Source organism: Abramis brama (genome assembly GCF_963993115.1).
Source record: "Abramis brama genome assembly, chromosome: 24".
Lineage (NCBI taxonomy): Eukaryota > Metazoa > Chordata > Actinopteri > Cypriniformes > Leuciscidae > Abramis > Abramis brama.
This window is the reverse complement of record NC_139986.1, coordinates 18,101,263-18,123,965: the sequence shown is the minus strand read 5'-3', so window position 1 is coordinate 18,123,965 and position 22,703 is coordinate 18,101,263. Positions and strand designations below refer to the sequence as shown.

The 22,703-nt window shown below is 37.1% G+C and overlaps 1 protein-coding gene across 4 annotated transcripts in view; it reads left to right on the top strand.

The window, feature by feature from the left end:
* Window positions 1-22,703, top strand: part of ctnnd2a (catenin (cadherin-associated protein), delta 2a) — a 282,577-nt gene that overhangs the window by 121,268 nt on the left and 138,606 nt on the right. For all 4 annotated transcript variants that reach the window (XM_084102138.1, XM_084102137.1, XM_084102140.1 and 1 more), the window contains 3 exons: window positions 11,206-11,240; window positions 11,944-12,060; window positions 21,926-22,119. In XM_084102138.1, coding sequence (XP_083958264.1) covers window positions 11,206-11,240; window positions 11,944-12,060; window positions 21,926-22,119 — 346 coding nt within the window. The remainder of the gene's footprint in view (window positions 1-11,205; window positions 11,241-11,943; window positions 12,061-21,925; window positions 22,120-22,703) is intronic.

Genomic DNA, 22,703 nt, shown 5'->3' with positions numbered 1-22,703 from the left:
TCTTTTCCTGTAAGTTTTTATATTCATTCTCATACACACAGATGGACTCCCTCCCACTGCCACAGTGAGCACTTGCCAGGCAGACGGTGTGTGGGGATTGCCCTACATTAAACCCAGCGTATCTTTTGGGATCCATTACAGCAAATGTTTCTGCAGCTGGTGCATAACAATAAGATCTACTCCCAAATCCCCAAATACAAACCACCCATACTGCCTTTCCAAAACCTCAGCTGTGCCTGTGCATTCGACTCTCTGTAGACTGAAGTTCATGCATACTGTATCTTCATGCTACAGGGTGCTATGTCTCATAACCCTGTCACCACTAGTGATGCAGCAGGCTTTACAAGAAAATAAACTCCAGACTCTCACATATATTCTGACAACTTGCCTTGGGACTCCAGTTCGCCTCTCTCTATTCTTTCTCTCTCTCTCTCTCTCTCTCTCTCTCTCTCTCTCTCTCTCTCTCTCTCTCTCTCTCTCTCTCTCTGTGACCTAAGATTGAGTTTTCCAAAGAAAGAAAGACTCTAATGTAAGATGACCAGATTTAGGAAATGAAACTGTGGAGGGTTTCTAGTTCACTGGTTAATATCAGTGAAATGTCCAATGTTATTATCTAATATATATAGCAAAATAGTATAATTTTATAATTATATAAAATTCAAGAATAAATGTATTATTTAATGTGTCATATAAAATGTATATATATGTATATAATTATTTTTAATTAATGTAACTATATATATATATATATATATATATATATATATATATATATATATATAAATAAATTATAAATAAAGTTTGAAAAAGAATAATAAAAATATATAGAAAATAATACAATTTGCTCATTGTAATTTGTAAATGAAATCAGTAATAACATGTCATGCATAAATATAAATCTATAAACTAATGTGTAACCAAAACTTATAAGTCATAATTATGAGGCCTTTTCTTACCACATATAGCATGTTCTGCTCTATTAAATATGATTTAGCACAGTAAACAACGGGGACATTTCCGTGGACAGCTTCAGCCGGGCACAGGCCTCTAAATTGCGGATGTCTGTTTACTGTAATGAGTTACTAAACAGAGATAAATGTCCCTCCGGTGATGTGGGCATGTGTGACCATTAGCAACAGGATGTGAAGTTTGAATCTGAGTCGAAAGGTTGCCATCTTCCTTTGAAACAAGCCGTATAGGTGGAGGAAAATGTTACGCGTTGTGTGAGGTTATGTGTATGTGACATTTGTGTTTGTATCAGAAAGGAATATTTTCTCATCAGTGCTATAATAGCTTGTGTGTGTGTGTGTGTGTGTGTGTGTGTGTGTGTGTGTGTGTGTGTGTGTGTGTGTGTGTGTGTGTGTGTGTGTGTGTGTGTGTGTGTGTGTGTGTGTGTGTGTGTGTGTGTGTCTCTGCAGGCAAATGGAGGCAGACAGAGCATCCCTGAAGGGTACACAAATAGACTGCCTGTTAGCTGTTTGTGCTCCATTTTGATGGAGTCCTAAAATTAAAACTTCATTTTTCATCTCAGGATGCGAGAAGGCAGCAAAGCAGTCAACCATGGATTTCCTTCCTCTAAATACCATAAATGCTTCTCATCTACATTGTCTGCAGCATCATCCTCTTTACACTGTGCAGAGTTAAAGATTGTTTGGGTTTTGACTTTCGTTCTGCAGATAATTTTATTTATTTATTTATTTGATAATAGGTTCATATTTGGTCATGTCATCAGCTGGTTAAGAGGCTTTCTTCAGGACTCAAAACTCAAACATCATAATCACAGCTCTTACGGGTTCTTGTGAAGGCATGTTTCAACAGGTAAAAGTAGCTAATTTTAATAAAAGGTCCAATATATTAGGAATACTTTTAGCTGTGTTGCTATCTGTCATAAGTAAGCAATTGAGGAGACTAAAGGCCCATTCACATCAAGAACGATAACTATAAAGATAACTTTAAAACAATAACTAGAGTCCACACCAACGCACTATAACATTCTGTTTAATCTTTGAAGGTCTAAGTGCAGCGAATTTTGGCTCGCACTTTTGTAACCGAAGCTGAATTTCCCATGTTACGTGACAGTCATCGTCCCCAACTCACGTTAAGCTGGAAAGAGATTACCTATGTTTCTATCCAAAGTTGCAAATTTAACATATGCAAGAACACAATGTCGTCACTTCCTGATAAACTGGCGCTAAATATCACTACAAAAAATGGAAGTTGCTGCAGTAGAAGAAGCCACTGTACTGTATATAATTATTTGTATATAATAAATGACTTACTCCTCAGAACGCGCATACCAGTCGCACTAAAGTTATCTTTCTTTCGGAAGCGGATACCTGCTGTTTATGTAAGAGTTCTGGGAGGTAATTACACTAAACCACTTTGATGACAGACTTTGCTCAGGCATTTCAGAACAACCAAACAGCATTTCAGATGCTGTGCAATGAGATCGGTCTGCTGGTTGGTCCAGTTATGCCGTCCCAACACAAAAAGTCACATCTTTTTTTAATGCGCATCGAGGAATTCATTCGGTAAATGTGTTTCCACCGTAGTTTGTTTTCTTATCGGATAAAAAGTTTATCTGACTCAATTGAGCGCATAAGTTCTTTATGCACATTTATGTGCATTCTGGCATTTCCATCCAGCATGTTTTTGTGATTTTGTTCCATCCAGCGTGTTTATGTCCCAAAATGTGCATGAAAATAGCTGGATGGAAACAGCTATTGATGGATCTAAGCGGACCACTCTCAATGTTTTGATGGTGCCTGGGTGGCTCAATGTTTAATATTTTGGGGGAGATAAACCTATGAATGGCATACTAATAATAATCAATGAACAATAAACTGTGTTAATGTATTTTACATTAAAAAATCTTACATACTTCACCTTTAATGTCTGATTTTCCCACTGAAAATAATAATACACATATTTGCGTATTTCACATTAACTGGTCCCAGACGATTTGAGATTTCATTGGTCTCCATTTTTACAAAAAAATACCATTTCTTCTAAAGTGTGTATGTGTGTGGGTGAGATTTGTGTGTGTGTGTTGGGACCAAAATGTTCCCAGAATAATAATAAAACCTGAAATCTGCTTCATGCAAAACAGGTCTTATTTAAGCATGTTTAATAATCAAGAGCTAAAAATGCAAAAAGGTTTCTGTAAGAGTTTCAATTCGGGCCAGAAAATTAACTTGTTTCCCTACCAACCGTAGTAATTTTTTATTTTTTTTTACCTTGGACAAGGTAAACAATGGCTGTAAATGTTAAATCCCCAAATTTGTGTATTGCATTTGTGCACATATTCTCTTTTCCCATGTAGTTCTGTGGCTTATGCATTTCACCATTCTTTGTCGATATTGTTCTCCACAGCTATTGACCAATGATAGTCTCTGTCAATCTCTGTGAGACAGATACTTTTAAAGATACAAAGTGCACTATGGCAGGTTGATTTTAATTTCTTGTAAAGAGGGCCAGTCATTTCAGAATTGTCATTATTGCTTTAGCCTGATGCCTCCCTAGTGCAGCGCAGGAAAGATCTGGGTTATCTGTAGGGTTTCAGGTTCGTGTATTTTCAGACTTCAGAATTTGTTTATGTTCTCCTTTAAATGTTAAAAGTTTTTCTTTTCATCTGTACAAGTCCTTGAACTTGCATCACATATCATAAAGAAATTAAGAAACTACTGGTTAAGCGTTGGGAAACACTAACTTTCGCTTACTGCTCTGTGTGTGTCTTGCAGTCTCTTTTTTATGTTATTGTGCCATTTTGCAGGAATTGATCGAGGGAAACATGATTGGGAAATGTTGCGAGCCAGACTCAAACTCAACGTACAACTTGTGCCCTAACCACTAAAAACCACTGTATACTTCAGTATTTACACCGACGCTTAGCATATGCATACAGCGAAATGCATAGCCTTTCAAAGTATGCTCCATTTGAAAGTGTTGTGCGGAAATTTGACTTGTGCGCACAGCAAAAAGTCAAGACTTTTTGTCAAGTGTCTGGGATATTTCTCTCCGGAAGTTATGAGCGATAAAAATTTCTTTATACTTGTTTAAACTGGAGTTGTGGTATAGTTTAAGCGTTCATAGATATGGTCGTCTATTGTTGTTGCCGTCTCCATAGTTTGTTGTTGTGTTTCAACTTTCATCCATTTCTTTTTTGACTGTGAACCTTAAATGCTCTCAAAAATAACTCTTATATTATAGCTAGTAATGTCATCATAACAGCATCTACTCGGTGTACAGTTATGGGTATAGAGACCATGGGAACGCAATGTTTGGCACCTTACCCTTTCCTCCAAGTGTCTGAGTTAAAGGCCTTACTCTAATCAAGCATTCTGGAACAACTCCACTGAATCTAATTCCCACAAAGTCATGAATGAGAGAGTTTGTATCTTATTCAAGACCTCAGAGTGAGTTATCCAAGACATCCAGCATTGGCACGCAGAGTCGTTGGGCTTTGGTTGAGTAAAGATACATTTCTTTCTTGTTAGGACCCATCGGGGATGGATGTCAATGTTTACACTATAGATGTTGTGGTAATGAGGTTAATATTGCAGTTAGCTCAGTCTGGTGTATGTGTAACGTATGGATCTGCAGTCTTGCGGTAATTGTTATTGATTTAGCTGTGCCATTTTACTGCAGTTGATAAGATTATATTTAGCCAGCGTTAATTGTGTCTCATCTTTTATTCTGACTACAGCTGCTTTATTAGATGTGGTTGGGTAATGTATGTTTTATTGAAGGGCAACTTTGCTTGGAGGCCTGTGTAGCAGATAGTTATCGGAGCACTGCTAAATCTGTGATGTAACTAGGGTTTTCGAACCAGCTGTAAAGATGGGTGTAGAAGGTGTACCTATCCATCTAAGTGAATTAGACTCCTCTAATTCTGTGTGGTGTCTTGATGGAGCATAGCCTGCTGTGATCCAAACACACACACACACACACACACACACAGACACACTCACTGCGGTCAGTCAAGAGGATCAAGGCACCACAGATGGTTTAGTGCATCAGGCCTGACTGCTTTTATAGTGTCAAGTATTTTCATGGAGAGAATGGCAGAAATAGCATTTCTATGTACTAGGGCTGAACAAATAATCAAAATAACATTGCATTTGTGATACTAGTGCAGTTTATTAAACTGTGAAAGACTAACATTTAGTCGACTATTAGGGGGCAGCCCTAACTATAATTGTCATCTTAATAGTTATAATAATAATGAGAAGAAGAAACTCATTTTTTTCTGAATTATTCAAATTGCTGTTGTGAATGTGATTTTGTCTTTTGGTTCTTTAAGTCTCTAAGCATCAGAAATAGAGGTGTTAATTTTTCATCACATTGCAGTTCAAATCTGTTTCATTTAGCACAGATGACATTTAGCAAATCTACATCCCATAATGCACTTCCATCACCCCGTTTTGACACTTGCATGCATCCCAGCATGCACTTGTCTCTGGCCGTGTGCTCGTTTGCACTTGCCAACAGGTTGCAATTAAAAGCCTTGTCACAGGTCTACAGGCTCCTCAATCATGCTGGTGGTTCTGGCTGCCTTGTTCGCTGGCGTCTGGCTCCGGCTCATCCATCTGAACAGAAGGTGTGTGACAGCATCTCGAGCTGAAATCTGCTAGGCCACGGAGTTCGTTGCGTGTTAAAGCCTCTTGGAAATGAAACCGCAAGCCATAAGGAGTGGAAGTGATTTGTTGGTGTGATGAAGTGTGCTTGAGAGACAGGCTATTTCAAATATTGGCCTGCTGTAAAATAATCAGCATTACATAACAGTTAACACTGGCCTTGCATTCGATTGGCTGAGAAGCTCTCCAAGAGAGTGTAACGATTTTCTGAAAAGGAACGATCTAAGTTGTGACGCAGAGTTTATGCTTTGATGTAATTTTTCTCTCAAACGTTGATAAAGCAACAGGACAAAAAAGAAACATTTCTATGGAATCACGTCAGCATTTCATTCCAGACGTATTCACACGGGTTTATTCGTTCCTTCCGCACACGATTATATAAAAAGATTTTGATTATTAGAACCATTTCCCATTCAAACAAGTCAACATTTTTATTATTCAGACTCCAGACTCATGCATTATTTAAAGTGAAGAAATCTGTATAAACAGGCTGCTGAAAAAAAATCATTTTGTCAGCTGAGAACTTTCTCTCCTGTCCTTCACTTTTGAGATGCTTGGTCTCAAATGTAAGTTCATAAGTAATGTTCCAAGCGCACTAGCTCTAAACATCCTCATGGGGTTTGCGTTAGGGCCTTTCACTAAACCCCTTTGCAGAACTTGATGTACGTGTAGAATTTACCATAGAAGATTTTTATATTTCTGTGAGGTTAATACAGCATACTGTAGGCATGAAATGTGTTATTTCAAATAAGTGCAGTTCTTTTGCACTTTCTATTCTATTCAAGGAATCCTGAAAAATATGTTTCACAGTTTTCACAAAAATATGAATATGAAAATATGAATAAAAAACATTTTAAAATGTTTAAATTGAAAATGGTTATTTAAATTGTAATGATATTTCACAATATTACTGTTTTTTTGTGATCAAGTAAATGTGCCGCATGTTTCCATTGTTATGCTGATGACACTCAAATATATATTTCATCACGGCCGGATGAAAACGCTAAATTATCCAAACTGACAGAGTGTGTTACAGACATAAAAGATTGGATGACGCATAATTTTCTTTTATTAAATCCAGACAAGACAGAGGTACTACTTATCGGTTCAAAAAACTGCCCACAAAACCTCTCACAATACAACTTTAACATAGTAGGATGTCCTGTTACTTTATCCTCTACAGTAAAAGACCTGGGTGTTATACTAGACTGCAACCTGTCTTTTGAAAATCATATTTCATATGTTACAAAAACAGCCTTTTTCCACCTTAGAAACATTGCTAAGCTACGTAATATGCTATCAGTTTCTGATGCAGAAAAGTTAGTTCATGCATTCATGACCTCGAGACTAGATTACTGTAATGCTTTATTAGCTGGTTGTCCTGCATCCTCAATAAACAAGCTACAGTTAGTCCAAAATGCAGCCGCTAGAGTTCTTACTAGATCAAGAAAATATGATCATATAACACTGATTTTATCATCACTACATAGGTTACCTATAATGTTCCATATTAATTACAAGGTATTGCTACTGGCTTAGCTCCAGTCTATTTAACGGATCTTCTATCGCCCTATAATCCATTGCGTTCTTTAAGATCACTAAATTCAAGGCTTTTGGTCATACCTAGGATATCCAGATCCACCAAAGGAGGGAGAGCATTTTCACATTTAGCTCCAAAACTCTGGAATAGCCTTCCTGATACTGTTCGTTGCTCAGACTCGCTCTCCCAGTTTAAAACTAGATTAAAGACGCATCTCTTCAGCCAGGCATTCATATAATATTTTTAATCTTACAGTTAAATCCGGCCTCTAGTTCATAAACGCCAGAGGAGAACTGGCCCCCGACTGAGCCTGGGTTCTCCCAAGGTTTTTTTTTTCTCCATTAGGTCACCTGATGGAGTTTTAGGTCACCATTAGGTCACTTGATGGAGTTTTTCGGTTCCTTGCCACTGTTGCCTTTGGCTTGCTCAGTTGGGGATATTTAATTTAATTTAATCAATCAATAATACTATTGATCAGCCTTACCAAACGTGGACGTTTTTTCCACTGGAAACAAACCTTGTTGTGCTATTTTGATTTAATACTGTGAAGCTGCTTTGATACAATCTGTATTGTGAAAAGCGCTATACAAATATACTTGACTTGACTTGACTTAAATGTAACTTTGGTGGGCATAAGAAAAATCAATTTTAACAGTATCTTACACTCACTTAAAGCTAACCCAAACTTTAAAAACATTAGATCGTATAGTCACAGCTCGCATTGTGTGAGAGTCAAGTCAAATACGTTATGAGCACTTCCCGATAATGTTTTCCTGATAATGTTTTTAAAATTTGGGGAGTCGGCCTGATTTTGACCAGTGTATAGGCTGTCCTCTATTGACAAATTATACACAACCACGTCACATAGGCTAGATCTATGAATATTATTATAGCCCAGTGGCTGCAACCCTACAGGATGCTCATACTCGGACACACACAAACACAAACAGATACTTGTATGTGGTTTACAGGGACTCTCCGTAGGTGTAATGGTTTTTATACTGTACAAACTGTATATTCTATCCTCTTACACTAACCCTACCCCTAAACCTACTAATCACACAAAACTTTTGGCATTTTTTGTATTTCAGCAAACACAGTTTAGTGTGTTTTTAAAGCCATTTGGTTTACAAGGGCACAGGAAGTGTCGTTGGGTATTACGTTGTAATACCCATGTCATTATACATATTTGAGTTCTCAAAATCATATATACAAGAACGCACACAAATACACTCTAGTTGTTTTTGTTTAAATGAATGGCTGTGCTGTTCTCTGCTTTTCACCAAATCATTTGCACACTTATTTAAAAAAAAAAAAAAAAAATTATCCAAAGCTATAGCAGTAGCAACATTGAAAGCTCCAGTCTCCGTGTTTAGCCCGAAAGCTCACACGATTACCGTCAGCTCGCTGTGATGTACAGTTGTGCCGTGTACCAGCTACTTTGACAAGATTATCAGGTCAACTGACTCGTAACATGTGCAATAGCTCAGGACCTCCCGAGTGTCCAAACTTTCACAGTATATGCACTCTTAATTCTATTATACAAAGAAAAAAAGAAAAAACAGCTCTCAATTCCCTTGATTCACTCCATGTGATCTTTTATTTACCCATCCCTATAGATTCATTATACACATGAAACAGCTCTTCTACACTGCCTTGATGCATCTTTGTGTGTTTTGAAGTGTTTTCATGCATACTCTAATGGAATTCTCCTGCTACGCCGTCTTCCGTGACCGCGCAGGTTCTTCTGCTTTCAGAAATGACTCGGACGTCTTCCTTGCTGTTTATAGTTTACAGCAGCTCTGCCCCCTTAGTCCTTGAACAAGGGCACACGCTGTAAATATCTACCGTCACTCCAATGTCACCTCAGTCGTTTCCACTTTTTTTTTAGATATGTATTCCCAATGCCTGCTGTTTAATGCAGCCCTAGGATAGGCTGAATGAATAAATGGCCATGATTGTCTGACGATGGGGGACAGCGGTGGGCAGCAGAAGAGTTTTCCATAGGGGGTAGGACGTTTTGCTGGTCCTACACACACTTTTTTTCCCCCATGGTGCCTTATGCAACAATCTACTGCTGATAAATTGACTTTTTTCGATGCAGGAAACCCTCTAACAGTTTGTCAGGCTGCCGCAGCAGAGGATCATGGGTCACAGCATGCTACGCCTGAAGGCGTCTATACAGTAGATGGGTAGTCAACCGCAACAGAGCTGATTTTAGCTAACTCCATCCCTGTTCTCTCCCTTTCTCTCTCTTTTTCCTTCTTCTGGCCCAGTCAGGCACCGACATTATCGATCACGGGCCGGGAAATCCAATATTCTGCACCAGTCTCATTCCCCACTATGTGCCTGTACAATGTCATTTGTAATTCTTTCTCAGTGAATAGGAAATCTTTATAATAATGATGGTCTAAAAGGTGGGAAGCATTATCCTGGTTAACCTTTGATCCCAGATCTGGGAGAGTGGGAAAACAAATCTGCATTAGTGTGAAGTGACACCCTCAGCTTTAATTTCCTGTCAGCGATGTTGTGTTGTTATGAGAGTTGTTGGGGGCTGCACAATTATTCTCTTACATCTCAAATCTACTGTATCAGGCGGACAGAAAAAAAGGCATGGAAGCCATGCATCATACTGTAAAAATGAGATTACAAAAGTAAGGTAAACGTTTACATGGCTTTTTGAGTTTAAATGTTGTGACTAAACTTAATATATGATGTTGATATCACTTAAAATATGCCTTCATTGTAAATATTACCTATTTGTAAATGTAAGATTCTATGCACATTTATTTTCATGTTCAATGATAAAATGTCATGATGATTAAAAGTGTTCAAGTCTATTAACATTAATTGTGAAAAAAAATGTCAAATACCGACCTAAAAGATAGTTTTTAATAGGAACAGACTCCTCTTGAAGTCACAAGATGAGTTTATAAATGTGAACATCATGAACCACAATGTAAATAAAACTAGCAATTGTTCAGCCATGTAAATTAATCTTGCCCCAGTGCATGCTGGGAAGAGAGTAAATGGGACTAAACCACTAATCAACGGTGTAGGTCTTTTTGAAGTAAAAAAAATAAATTAAATAAACATTAATCCAACTCAGCAACTTACTTAAGATTTATTGTTCAACTTAAAGAATCACATTTTATTATAATTCAAAAGAAATTAGCAAATGATTACTTTTATTCAGAAAGGATGCATTAAATTGATCAGGTTTTTTTAAGCAGGATTTTCTTTTCAGCAGGGTTTACTTCTATGTTATTTTGTACGGTATGCATGCTAATGTGCAGGGGCGTAGAAATGTCAAGTGTAATGGCAGTTTTTTTTCTGACCTTTGTCTAATTGACAAGTTTAATTTTTTTATTTCTTGCTTGTAATTTTCTAGAAAGTCAAATACACTGCTGAACACTAACAATAACTTGTATTCTGTCATATTTTTTCCCTATAATTTCTTAATGACAATTTTATAATTGGTTGATGTACTAAAAACACTTTGGCATTGTCATCATGGATTTTATAGCCTACAATGTAGAAAACAAAATGATCACTGAATAAGACAGAAAATATATTATATACTGTAATTAAACCTGTCAATTAGCACTGCATTATTCATATACTTTATCGTTATGAAAATACCCCAAGATGGCTTGAAAAACACACATAAACAATATATTGTAAACCATCGTGTGTTTATTGTTTTGACGTTTCATCAGTCAAAACTTTTTGCGAGAGATCGCCCTCCGGCTTCCAGTATGAATGAAACCTACATTACATGACAGTGTTTAGCGCTCCATAATGCTCACATTTCCTACTTTTTGGATAAGAATAAAATGCCATGTCATGCATACAGTAGAATATCTTGGCTTTTTGAATTTAAATATAGATTTATTCTCATTGGCCCAATGAAAACATCTACGTGAACACAATTGCCCGGGAAAAAAGTGCATACGCCCATGCTAATGTGTGAAATGTGATTGGTGAGGGAGACTTTAATTCCAACTGTGTTCTTTTTCTACTTTACAGTTCAGCCGATGAGCAGTTTCGCTGGAATACCCAAGGTAAATTAATTTTATTTTATGATTTGTACAATTTTGCTGCCAGGCTTTTTCTTTTTAGGGGGGAGAATACATTCATAACTAGAGTGAATTAGTTGTGCAGCATACAGAATCATTGCATCATCTTTATGAATTTCAGTATTCAAAAAACGATTGAAAAATGTGTTGAATACACGTTATTGGTCTGAATAAAAGAATAAAATAAGTTTTAAATATTTAGATTAGAATATATATACTGTGTATGTATGTGTGTGTATATATATATATACATATACATATACATATACATATACATATACATATACATGTAATCATCTTTAACTAGACACATTTCCCATCTGCGTCACTCTCTTATGTGTCTAAAGAGAGACGAATCCCAGCTTGGCATCCTGTTCTCTGGCCGAATGGTTGCTGCTCTAGTTGAGAGGTTAATCTTTTGTCTTAGGAGTCTTGTGTAACCCTTTATCCCTTGGCAAATTACACCACACTGGCCCTGGAAGAGTTGGCTGTCACTTCTGACAGAACAAGCAGCATGGTTAACAGGGTCATCCAAACAGCCAATTAAATTCAATCTTAGCCTGTTTAGATGCTTAGTGAGCAGGTGAATGGAAAAGTTCAGAAGGTCAAAGACCAAGTGTGACGAATGAGGCTTCAGGAAGTGTCTGGGGTGTATGCGTGATTAACCTTCCTGTTTTTTTCCCCCCAGATGGACAGAAAGACATTGAGGATGAACTAAACACTGGTCTGGAACTGGTGGATTCATGTATCCGCTCCCTACAGGAGTCTGGGATCTTGGATCATCAGGAATACACCACAGCTGATAGTGAGTAGTCATCACTTTTTTTTGAAGGAGTGCCTGAGAATGCTTTATGTAGTCCATTAAAGAAGCATAAAACTAATCCTACCAATTAGTGAAGAGATTTTGACCATTGATTTCATTTGTAGAACTTAACAACCTGACTAAGAGTCACACTATTGATGTCTACACTCATTTGAAAGGAGGACATTTACTGTCAATAATGTTGCATGTTAACAGGGCAGCATATATGGGGGAGGGCGGGTTTTTGTTAGAGGGGGCATGTCTATTCACTGTAAAAAAATTATATGATCAATAAGTTATGACAAATTTTCTTATATTGCTTAAACTCATCAAAACAGTTTATGTTATGCAAGATTCAACAATTTTTTCAAGTCAGTTTCATGTAATTTAAGTTGAAATGACTTAAACATTCAAGTTGATTGTACTTAAAAATTGAAGGCAGCAACTTTTTTTTTACTGTGTTTAGTGAATAGATTTTCTGAACAACTAATGTCACTAACGGCATCTATAATATTGGCAGTGCATGTGGTAACTCGTCCATCAAATAATCTAGTGCTAGTTTTTGCAATAATATGAAAGTATTTCCAGACAGAGCCTTTTGGCAAAGAAAAAAGAAATTATAGAGAGTGTTGACTCTCTACACAATTGCAGAACATTTCTAATTTCAAAAATGGCACAGTGCTAATTATGTTTGGGGAAAAAAATCAATTATTTCCTCATGGTGCGCAAAATAGTTGGTTTCGAATATGTTGTCAGAGTCGAGCAGTTTTTAAAATCAGTGATTGAATTAAAGCTTTTTTTCACATCCTGCTGTCTCAGCAGTTGATTTCTCTCTTGTGATATTAATCATAAAGGCTTTGAGCAATTTAGTTTGCTTCAGTAAAACTATGTATGGCTTATAAATGCTTGACAGTTGTAAAAGTAATAATAATTTTCTGCAAAAGTGCATTTTGGGAGTTTTCCCACACTTTTAATGAGTAAGCTAAATAATCTTACATGCAAAATAAAATATAAAATTAAAAATTAATAATAAAATATTAATAATACTTAAAGAAAAGAAAAAAAGCTAGGTAGATAATGTGCAGCAATCAAAAATTATGTTTACCATCTCCTTGACACTGAAATTAGGAAACAGCCTTTTCACGACAATAACTGTAAAAGGCAACAGTTTGTCTCACTTTGTATCTGCATTTTGAAGGTTACTGAGAGCATCTGTCTGGATTAATGTTATGTACATTGATTGTATTATGTAAGTTTTGATAATGAAACTGCCTGTTATGTTGTACATTGCACCTAAAGCGTTTTATTTAGGGATGGTAATAACATTTATTTTTGTCATTTTTGTGAAACTACATCTGGCTGCATGCCATGTTAAATTAAGACAGCAAAACGTTGTGTGCCAGAACATATGGGCAGAAGTCTATTTTTATACATATATTTAGAGTTATGTCTGTTGTGGGCAAAAAACAAACAAACTCCATTATAGGCAAATCAAATCTGTTACAGAGATAATTCACCCAAAAATGAAAATCCTCATCCTCATGTTGTTTCAAACCTGTTTCGTTCATCTGCGCAACAAAGAATATATGTATTACAATGAAAATCCAGTGTTGTTTAACATTCTTCATTGCATTCTTCAAAATAACATATTTTTCTGAAAACAAATTTAAACGGTGAGAGTGTCGCAAAAATGGTTTGCAGTAATAATTGCACAATGACGAACAATAGAACAGAAACAGCCTTTAATAATCACCAAACTCTGAACACGGGGAAAAATACAACATACTGAACAATAAACAGAGGAAACTAAGGGCTTAAATACACACAGAGTAATCAACGGAACAAAGAAAAGATTTAAAACTAATGAGTAACTATGGAAACTAATTAGAAAACAGAACTCAGGCAAACCAGAACAGGGAACAGAATGAAAACGAAACCAAAACAGAATGAGGCTGTTACAGAGAGAGAGTAAAATATGAAAGTTTCATGTTTGGTGAATTCATCTGCAGGTTCAGCTTTCCCTGACAGTAGAATGTGGTATGTAGCAATTTTCCAGTTTTTATTGAAAACACTGTTTCGAAATTCTAATTCGTGATATTTAATTTTTTTAAAAGTTATTACAAAGTACTGTTAGTATGTAACACATTAAATTAAATGTAACAATTTTGAAGAAGACTGAAATAGTATTTTCTTGTAAAACATACTCCAAATATTCTTTGCTTTATTTGCAACTTTCAAAAAAAAAATGTCCAATCTGAATGTCTTTTGGCTTTTCAGTGTTTTTCTTTTTTAAAATAAGATGATACAATATCAACACACTGCATCTCCGTCTACTCCAGGGCTGCTATAGCCAACCATGATGGACGATACTTGAGCAAGATACACTAGAATTCATAAATCTTTTTCTATGATGAAGTGTAACTTCTCCACTCATTCCCCCTTCCCCCTCTTAAGAACACGAAGGCTTTGTGTCTGTTTTATGGAGGATATATTACTCCACCGAAAACTTTCCTGATCTCCTCCCAGAAAGTTGCATGCCATTGATCTTTTTTGGGAGTTCAAAGAGGCTTTTAAATAAGTTATTGACTTTGCACATTCTGTTAAGGTTGGCGACGAGAAAAATGCCACAGGTTTTTGCAATCCAATTCTAGCTTTAAAGTCGAAATAATCAAAACAGATAACGCCTCTTCTGAACACACATCTCAACCACAACATTCTCTGGGCTTCAGGCGTTAGAACACCACAGCCTAACATAAAAGGCCATGAATTATGTATTGAAACTAAGTATATTTACTATAACGGTCTGGAATTACAGCAAACTCTAACGTTTTGCTAAGAACAGGGTGCCTTTCAATAATTTATCTGATAGCAGGGTGAGTCGACATAAAGTAGCTGGAGTGTTGTGGAGGTGTCTAATGTGGACACGCTTTTATGCATTATCTGACAGCCAACAAACATTGGCCTCTGTGCTCCAAAGACTTTATTCTTTGAATGGAGCTGGCTCAGAATGCATTAGTAATCTAAGCATTACAGGAATAAGAAAAAGACTGATGTCTACAAGGCATCGGTCTCAGTGCCTGCTATGTGTAATGTCAGACTTTTCAAATTGTTTCCTTAGGTTTCATCTAATTTTATATATCCATGTCACCGTCTTTCTTGTACTGAGTCAAAGAAACATGAGGATTTTGCTTTTGCTCTTGCAAGCCTTGTAAAAGAACATAAAAAAGTAGATTCTTCATGAAATGTTTCATCCTAGAGAGATGGAGCCCAGCATAAAAAGTAGAGGTGCTTCTTATGGTAATATTTTATATGTGTCCAACAGTCCATGCACTTCCATGATGGGATTATATATTTTTAGTACAAGTTTATTCCATCCAGAGGATAATTTAACAGCCTGGAAGTATACGTGAAATGTTGTCAAGCACCTTCTTCATACCATGGCAGGTGAAACAACTGTAATTTATCCAATTTTCTTCTGCTGTCTATCGGGTCTGTTTATTCTACTAGTAATTTTTGGAGTGGAGTCGGTTGAGGCTCTTATTTTTCGATAACGGCCAGCTGGATGTACACATTATCTTGCTTATTACACAGCTACTTGCCACATAAGTTTGTAATTAGATATGAAATATTGAAAACAGTTCATAGCAAGCAGCTTTGAGCCTAGACGAACAAACAAGTTCAAACAAGACAGACATTAAAGGGATACTGTACAGTCGTATCACTTAATGCACAGATTTTCACCACATACTGTAAATATTGACTGGGACATGAAATATTGATTTGAGAAGAAAACGTTTTAAAATCGTACCCGTTTATTATAATCTTATAATCCATTACAGTGTACAAAACAATAATTTATAGTAGGGGTGGGCGATATACTGGTAGTTACGATTAACCGGTAGAAATTTGTTAACCGGTAGAGATTCTTGACTATCGTCTCTATCGTGGTTTCGCTCACGTGACGTACCCGTGCTGCTCCGTCATGAAAGCTTATCATTTGAATGTATATTAAGCCTTTTAATTAGCCTTTAAATCATTCAAGTGCAATAAGCAGCAAAAGGGGACTATTTTCAATATATGTTTGTGCTGTCTAAGAAACTCTTCTGAGCGCTGTGAGAGATGCGCGCAAATGAAGCCGCTGCTCATACAGCGCGTGAGTCTTGAACTTAGTTGTTTTTGGCGCCTTATTTGGCTTGAACGGTCAAATACACACTCGTATGTGTCAAAATGCCCGTCTTTGCTAGTATCCTTGTAAACAACGTCGTTTATATCTTAAATGAACGTAAACATTTGAGAAAGAGAGCGCAAGTGAATCAGTATGCTCTATTAAATCAGTGCATTCGGTATTAAAGTGACAGCAGCATAATAATCCTGCTGCTGATTGTGCCATTTAATTCTAAGGAAGGGAGGGAGGGAAACGGAGACATGGGAAAAGAGGAGCGTTCCTATATGAACACCTCCCACAGAAGCTTTTGAAATGGTTTTTGGAGGGCTGTACATTGGAGATGTGTGACTTATTTTGTGTGATTCAGTGTACAGAGCTGCACAGCTCTTTGATGTTTGAGTTTCAGCAACACTGATTTACATGTATGGAGGTGTTATCCTCAGTTAAACTAATCTAGCCGCTCTGTTTTAAGGAGGTGAATGAGAGCACGGCAGATCTCTTGGGTAGGCTTGACTGAGGATGGGGGAAGTCAGATGTGTAAGAGCTGTGTAAGTGTCTTACACTAGGTGAGGAGCTATATTTAGGGTCACTGCTGTGATGCTGTAGCTGCAGCCTTTTAGACATGCTGTTTTGATTCCCTGGTAGCTGAAAAAGACGTAAACAAAAAAATACATATGCATATGTATAAAAGAAAAGGAACAAAAAGCACATTAGAATATTAGCATGAGTGACAGCAACATATCAGTCTGGGCGATATTTAGTCAATTGATTATCAGAGTTGGCCGACGTGTTTAACACGTTAAAAATATATAATGCAATTGACGCAGCACACGTTTTTTCCTGTCATCCTTTGGCAAGCTTTACATTATATGACCACTCTCTTATTCATGCTTTTAAACTAGTGGTTCTCAACGGGGGCGTTCAGAGAACAACGGGGGGCGTTGGAAGCAAGACTTTTGAAAGGGGGGCGTTCAGGCGTTAATGGGGGGCGTTCACGATTTTAAATATGTAACGCAAATTTTTGTTCATTTACTTTTATTCATTTTAAGCATTTTGTAATTTAGCTGTAATAAGACTCTATTATTTTTCCAGTCATAGACCAGCGCTCCAGCACTGACTAGAATCCAGCGCTGACAAGAATCAGCATTCACGCGCTCAGAAATGTGTTTCACGCTGACAACAATCTGGTGGTGCAGAATCACGCAGCGGAGGAATGGAAAGTTGACAAGCCATTAAAAAGTATTGACTTAAGAAACACTCAATAAATCATGTTCCCATTCACTCTGGCGACGAATTTTAAAATTAATTAAACTTTATTCTATTTATAAGGTAAAACTTTTACATTTTTAGGCATTAACTAATTCAAATCCCTAATGCCAAAATGTTTTCTTTGTTCACCAAGTAATTTACTGGTCAGGCATTATTGTTAACTCGCAAGACAGTAAGAAGAAAATGACAATTTGATGGATAATTTAAATATATTCTGCAATCACATTTTGGTAATGTATTCATTCCGCCGTCACATCTGAGCGCGAAACGCTGCTTGGGTAGTTTCAAGATATAAAAATAATTAATAATATAATAATAATTTAATTGTTCATATGTGTTTAATCTTGTTAGAAGGTTTTTTACCGATTATGAACACAAATTAATCACAACAAACCAAATTAATTGTAATTGTATTAATTATACCATTGATGAAAACAAGCTGATACCAAGGTATTTTAGGCCTACAATTCTAACATAATTTTTCATGAAAAATCATGATTGTATTTATTTATTTTTCGAAAGTAAGGTTAATGTAAGCAGCTTCTTGCAATACTGTCCTAAATGCGTAATAAAACATATGGCTATTACTGTCATGTGACTATTATTATGTAGTAGTGTAATGTAGACAGACACAAATAAAAGGTTTGAATTTTTCTTTGTTTAATTTGCACACTGAATATGGGTTGGCACTTTTAATTTTGAACTCTCAAAGTGCACCAGATTGATGAATTTAACATTAAAATGCATACAATTTTCTTAGGGGGGGCATGCCCCCGAACCCCCCTAGAAGACCCGAGGTCCACCCACCACAGATTTACCAAAAGTCCTGTGAGAAACACTGGTATTGCTATGCCAATGCAGTTTATAACTTGTTTTTTGGATTAATCATTGTGGAGTACAGTTCAATTGTATTAATAAAAGACAATTTTGCACTTATTTCATCTGTTAACTCTCACTCGTTCCAGGTCGCTCATTATTTTGGGGGTGGGGGGCGTTCAGGGATTTGGATATTGGATAGGGGGCGCTGGCCCAAAAAAGGTTGAGAACCACTGTTTTAAACCATTCAAGTGTGATAAGACACAAAAGATAACGCAATGCAGTACTGGTACACGTCTATGAATCTCCTGACACACAATCGCGTGCGCACATGTAGAAAGCCACTTCAGACAGCGCTTGAACGGACAAAAAATCACACATAATTATGCCAAAATGCCTGTTTTGTCGAGTATCCTCACAAGCACAGTCTTAAATGAGTTAAATAAAGTCTTAAATGAATGTAAAGAGTTATGAGAAAATGGTATGTATATCAGATCCACATCATGTGTGGCAGGTCTTAAAGTGACAGCAGCCTAATAAACCTGCTGCTGTCTGTCATTAAAGGGTTAGTTCACCCAAAAATGAAAATTCTGTCAGTAATTACTCACCCTCATGTTGTTCCAACTCCGTAAGACCTTCGTTCATCTTCGGAACACAAATGAAGATATTTCTGATTAAATCTGAGAGCTGGATCACTCCTCCATAGGCTTCTAAGGCATTATAACTTGCTGGCCCAGAAAATGTATTAAAGACATCGTTAATATAGTCCAAGTGACTACAGTGGCTCAATCTTAAGTTTATAAAGCGACGAGAATACTTTTTGTGCGCAAAAAACAACAAAAATAACGACTTTATTCCACTTTTCATTTCCTTCTCTCTGGGCCTCGAGTCTTTTCACGTAGTATAACAGCGCAGTGCATCTGTGTTTTACGTCACACGTAGGCTCACTATTGGCCGACGCTGGTCATGTGTGTGATGCGTGTGACGTGCAACACAGATGCGCTGCGCTAAAACACTACGTGAAATAACTCGAGGCCCAGAGAGAAGGAAATGAATAGTGAAATAAAGTCGTTATTTTTGTTTGTTTTTTGCGCACAAAAAGTATTCTCGCCGCTTTATAAACTTAAGATTGAGCCACTGTAGTCACTTGGACTATATTAACGATGTCTTTAATACATTTTCTGGGCCAGCAAGTTATAATGCCTTAGAAGCCTATGGAGAAGTGATCCAGCTCTCAGATTTAATCAAAAATATCTTAATTTGTGTTCTGAAGATGAACGAAGGTCTTACGGGGTTGGAACAACATGAGGGTGAGTAATTACTGACAGAATTTTCATTTTTGGGTGAACTAACCCTTTAAGGATAATCAAAGCACAAAAGGAAAATAGAAAATCATTACTCACTGCTCTTAACTGATTAATTTTGTAGCTTTAATAATGATTAATTTATATTTAATTTATAATTTATGCAATAATGACACTTACTGCTCTTGACTGAATTACTTTTGTAGCTTTAATAAGGACTCATCTGTATTTAATTTATAATGTTTGCAGTAAAGCCTGTGAATTGTTTGATAACTTTATTCAATTTCTGTATATATCCTAACTGTTAGGCCTACCTAAAAATCGTAAAGCACTGTTTACAAGATTAAATGGGTCAAAAACAACAAAAGCAAACTTTTTGTGCATTTTGACAGGACAAGTTCAAATCTGAACTGGTCTGACTGGGCCAATAGAAAAAATAACCCTGATATATTGAAGGGCACAGGTAAATGTGACATTTATTATAATGGGGTTATGTGGAGATTGTTTCACTTACTGTACATTAAAAATTTATAATAAATGTAAAAAAAATATAAAAAATAAATATATATATATATATATATATCTTTCAGTTATACTGTTATGCTGGATGGATATGATTAATGGCTAAAACTGAGAGTTTTTTTATTTATTTTATTTATTTTTATAGAGACATCAGTAGCAGTATTGGTATCAGTGATACTGGTCTTATTTCATAAAAAGATGCTAAAATATAGCCTACTGTCTTTATGTTTTTAAGTTGTTTCTACATTATTAGGATTAGAATTTATGTGACAGCATTAAAGAAATAGTTCAGCATGCAGACTCTCATGTACTGCAGCTTTTGATCAACTTTAATGGCATTTGAGACTTCACCTTGCCATGCCATGAAGTCTGATGACCTTCTGATAATTTGGCCAAGGGTCCAGGACAGAGGAAAGCATTAGGATAACCAAAGCTTTAAAAGCATTGCATTCCCCTCGTCTGATCAGGGGTTTACAGATCAATGCAAACATAAATGAGAGCAGCAGGCTATTATGGACTCGAATAATGCACCAATTTTCTTATCTCTTCAGACCAGCTTGATGGATCTGTCTGATAGAGGAGCCATAGATTATTGTGTAGCATGAGGAGAGCAGACAACATCCTCCTCCTGAGAAACCTGAGATGCTTTAACTCAAGCTGTTTTTAAAGGCACAGTATTTTGTGAGTGGAGGGGAAAAAAACAATCATTATTTTCACAGTATGTTTCAGGGAGCAGCTAATCTGTTTGAGACTGATAGTCCAAACATGGGCTTGCTGAAGGCTACATCAGGGTTGATAGCATCTTGACAAACTATGATTGTTGATGCAATCTCATTTGCTGTCAGATTGTCCAAGAGCCGCTCTCCAGACACGCAGTTTGGCTGTAGCTGATTATCTTTGTAATCTGACAGGGATGGACATTTTGGTCATTATGTTTAAGTATTTGACAGATAAATGATAAACTGAGTACACAAGAGAGGGCTTGTGGAACACATGCTATTTTTGGTATTATTATTAGTAATGAATGGAAATAATGGATTATATACAGTATATACATACATACTGTATATAATTCACTGATAAATAAAGTCCTTAACAGCAATGTTTAAACATTTATTAATGTGCTAACTTAAAATTAGAACAGCTCTGATTTATCATTTTGCCAGTGTTTAAGCATTGTTGTAAAGGACTTTATGTACTATTGAGATATATTAATTAGTCACATGACACTTACCGCAAAGATTGCACTTTCAAATCGAGTGTTTTTGGGGGATCTAGTTCCAGCTAGTGATTAATGCAATGGTGACTTTATAGCTTTTGCTATACAATTATACCGTAACCACTAACTTATTAAAAAATGTGGTCTTTTTTGACACATTTATGTATAGTTGTTACTAAATGTTTTAAAGTTTGGATGAAAAAGCCATCAGTCCATTATTCTTCAAATCTTCATGACTGATCATGATCAGTTATCCTCAAGCCCATCCCTAGTTCTGCCAGCTCTTCAGTTGTTTGCTGACATGCGCACACACACTTCATTTTTCTTGGTTTCTCTCCTCTCGCACGTTATTTTGCTTGTGGGTTTTCTCTTGTCATTTTAATCCCCATCTCGTGCTGTCTTTCGCTCGCTTCTTTGCTTCTCTCTCTATTTCACTCCTCCCCTTCTAATAAATTATGTATGCCATTTCTACCAGGCTGAGGGCTGCATTGCTGCCTTGCTGAATTGCTCTCTCCCTCTCTCTCCATCTCTCGCTCTCTCTCTCTCTCTCTCTCCCTCACGCTCTGCACACAGGACCGAGTCTGCTCTCTCAGAGCTCACTGCAGCTCAGCTCGAACCCAGAGGGCTCCCTCCAGTACTCCGCCAGCTACCATAGTAACCAGACCCTGGCCCTGAGCGACTGCTTGTCCGCACCACAAACCCAGCAGCCTCAGCCCCCTCCACGCTCCAGCGGCCAGCCCGGAGGAGCCGTGCACAGCTACAACCAGGTGAGCGCTTCTTCTTTCCTTATTTCCTCCTGGTCTCGTTACAATACCATCCCTCACTTTTTGTATTTTCACCTCCTCTCTCTTTGTTTTTCGACGTGACTGCTCTGTTCTGCACCGCGAGTCTCTCGTGATCAGGGATGTTGTAGCAATTCTGCTTTTTCTTTTTTGGGACTGGCACTGAATGACTCCCGGGCTCCAGCTTGGGGTCATGTTTCAAGCTGCTGCCTAAAAAGTGATTTCAAAACCTGATTAAAGCAATTAACTGCAAAACCGAAGCGTTTGTCAGCAGACGGCAGTGGTACTGCATCGCATCGAGCGGCGAGCGTGTGCAAGGCAAACTTTGTCATTATCCGGGGAGTTAAATTGTGCCCTGTTGATGAGACTGTAATTACAGCAAACCCTGCAGGGCGGTTTCTCCCAACTTTCATTTCTTTTAAATGAGTCTCGCACACCTGCTACAAGCTAGAAATGTTCCCTAAAAAGGTACGAAGTCTGTTCAGAACACAAATGTTTAATTTCCTCCATGTTCGCTAATTAACTGAATGTCTAGCGCATGCAAATGACAGAAGAAATGCCTGAGCGGT